The 2,630-nt window shown below is 47.0% G+C and overlaps 1 protein-coding gene across 1 annotated transcript; it reads left to right on the top strand.

The window, feature by feature from the left end:
• Nucleotides 1-2,069: 2,069 nt before the first annotated feature.
• PHALS_08116 (superoxide dismutase) lies at nt 2,070-2,626 on the top strand (the record flags this gene model as incomplete). The annotated part of the gene is made up of 2 exons (XM_024721700.1): nt 2,070-2,504; nt 2,555-2,626. The coding sequence occupies 2 exons, from the start codon at nt 2,070-2,072 to the stop codon at nt 2,624-2,626; spliced, it is 507 nt and encodes a 168-aa protein (XP_024586773.1).
• Between the last annotated feature and the right edge of the window lie 4 nt (nt 2,627-2,630).

The following is a 2,630-nucleotide window of genomic DNA, read 5'->3' as shown; positions in this document are numbered from 1 at the left end:
CTTGTCCTCAGCACAGCCAAGATCCATCGGCTCGGGTTCGCTCGACGAGCTCTGAGGGTGTGCATTCAAACCAAGGGTGCCGACTTAAATTTAAATTCGGCGTTCAATGCCACACTCAAAGCTTCTTCAAGATAAGACGGATGTACACGGAAGCTGGCCGCTCCAGTGTGGAGGCTCCTCATAAAGACAATCACTGTTATCGCCTCGGGGAGAGGGTTGGCTGCTATACCATCAATGAGAGTACGCAGCGCTTGGACAAAATCCACAAATCTCCTCTTGGCTTGTCAGACAACAAGAAAACACGATCGCAAGCGATATGACTGGTCAGGCGGCGAGAACACTCGTAACAGCTGCAGCTTCAGCTTCTACCAGGCGGGAAACGCCGCTTCGGCCGAAGTACCGCACGTCAGTGCCCATTCTCGCGCTCGATCACCGAGCTCGGAGATAGCTAGCGCCACGTCCTGTTGCTCGGTCTGGAGTATTGCGGAAATCATAGCCATTTTGGCCTTTCTCATCCAGACCAGTAGATTGTCCCCATCTTTGCCCTCGAAGTTCTTTACACTCACGATGAGCGGCCTGGGTCGGATAAGTCATTCGTACTCGACAGTGGCGTCATAGACGCTGTCGACGCTGACATCTTCTGCTGTAGGTGCTCTAGTGGAGTATATTCATAGCTAGCTTTGAAAACGCCTTTAGGTGCGCGCAAATCGATTCGTGTTCATGCGAAGCAAGATGTTGCACTCCCTTTAGGGCCAAGCAAGGACATTAACTTATTGTGCCCGTCCTGCATGCTATGGGGCAAATAAGAGAGCTGTTTCATCCTCACAGATGGTTAGTCGTAGCGACTCAGGTGTAGATTGACTACAAGGGCTACCAAGTGCAGCAGGGCTGCCTTAACTCTTTCAGTTTGAGGAAGCTTGGTTAAGGTCGGTGACCTTCGTTCTATACTTAGAACTAGTACGAATGTAGCGGATTGCAATCCACTTACTCCGAGAGTAATTACGACCTCAACTCCAGGCTAATTTACTCTTCCGTTTAGAACGTAAACTGTATTTATCTGTCTTATTTGCGGCAACCCCGCCTGTATATAAATATAGGTCTTCATATCTATATAGTAAGACCTAATTTAATGTATATTTGTTGGTATTCCAGCCACGCACTGTCTTCTTGTCAAAGTGTAGCCGCACCACTGTGTGGTCACACCATCGTGTGTGATCCACACACTTTATATCAGGGCACATGGAACCCGTTACACTTTACGTCATTCTCAATAAATTAACTCTGCTCTCACGCCACTCTTAAAATAGCAAAGCAACCTAGGCCCTTAGTTACGTTATAGTCCTTCAATTTTGGTCCTGACAAGAGCATATGAGCCCAGCCTTTATATGATTGGTAATGCAAGCTATTTGAGTCGAAATTTTCTCTGTGCAAGGTGCACAGCAGCCCTGTTAGAAAGATAGGCATCCTACTTCATCATGGTAGCTCATTATTGGACTTCTAAGCTTTGTAAAGGTGTTCATATGCCATTATGGGATACGTACTCCATTACACTTACAAGTTCCTTAGGGATCTTCTCGCGGAATTATTAAGCCTTGTGAAAGGATCATTCTGGTTTCTGTCGTGTCTATGTTGTCAATCTTAGCATTGAAAGTTGATACGGTGACATGTGAATATGATCCCCGATTCTGCAAAAATTTCACCAGCATCTTGCGCTATGTATCTCGATAGCCCCAAATGGCACCTTAAATTACTGGTAATGAGTGTATCCTGTGGGCTGGCTTCGCATCGAGGAAAGTAAACGGCTGGTAGGTCTTTAGCGAGGAGACGTAAAATTCTCGATCCACCACCGAATCATGCGCAAATTTCGCTATCACGATTATTCGTTTTAGCTGTCATTGTAGCATTTTAGCTGTTATTTTATCATTTAACCACTCCACTTCATATACATATAAGTCGCGTCGATAAACTTGTGCCGACCACACTATACTACTGGATGACGAGTATTAGTCATTATCAGTTTACATAAATTCACGTAGTTACTATTCGTGTGGTAACCAATTGCCGAATTCATGCTTGTCCAACGCCTTGCCCCCTCTGCCCGCCGCGCCGCTAGCCTGCGCGCTATCGGTACGCGTTCTACTTCCTCTGTGACTCTACCGGATCTTCCTTATGATTTCGGTGCATTGGAGCCTTCCATCTCGGGTCAGATTATGGAGATCCACCACCAAAAACACCACCAAGCGTACGTGAACAACTACAACGCCGCACTGGAACAGTACGATGAGGCTGAAAGTAAGGGTGACCACGCGAAGCTACTTGGACTTCTACAAGCACTTAAATTTAATGGCGGTGGCCACGTAAATCACTCCATTTTTTGGACCAATCTAGCGCCCAAGGGCCAGGGTGGTGGCAGTGAACCTGAAGGAGAGTTGCGCAAGGCTATCGATCAGACTTTTGGTAGTTTTGATGTTTTCAAAAAGAATATGGCGGCCAAGTCGGCTGGTGTACAAGGATCTGGATGGGGATGGCTTGGCTACTCGCCTGAAACCAAAAGCGTGGGAATCGTGACCACAGCCAACCAGGATCCTTGCTCTACCACGGGCTATGTACCGTTGCTGGGCATTGATGTT

This window comes from Plasmopara halstedii (assembly GCF_900000015.1).
Source record: "Plasmopara halstedii genome assembly, contig: Scaffold_3156, whole genome shotgun sequence".
Taxonomy (NCBI): Eukaryota; Oomycota; class Peronosporomycetes; order Peronosporales; family Peronosporaceae; genus Plasmopara; species Plasmopara halstedii.
Note: the sequence above shows the minus strand (reverse complement) of the source record. Positions and strands in the feature narration are given on the sequence as shown.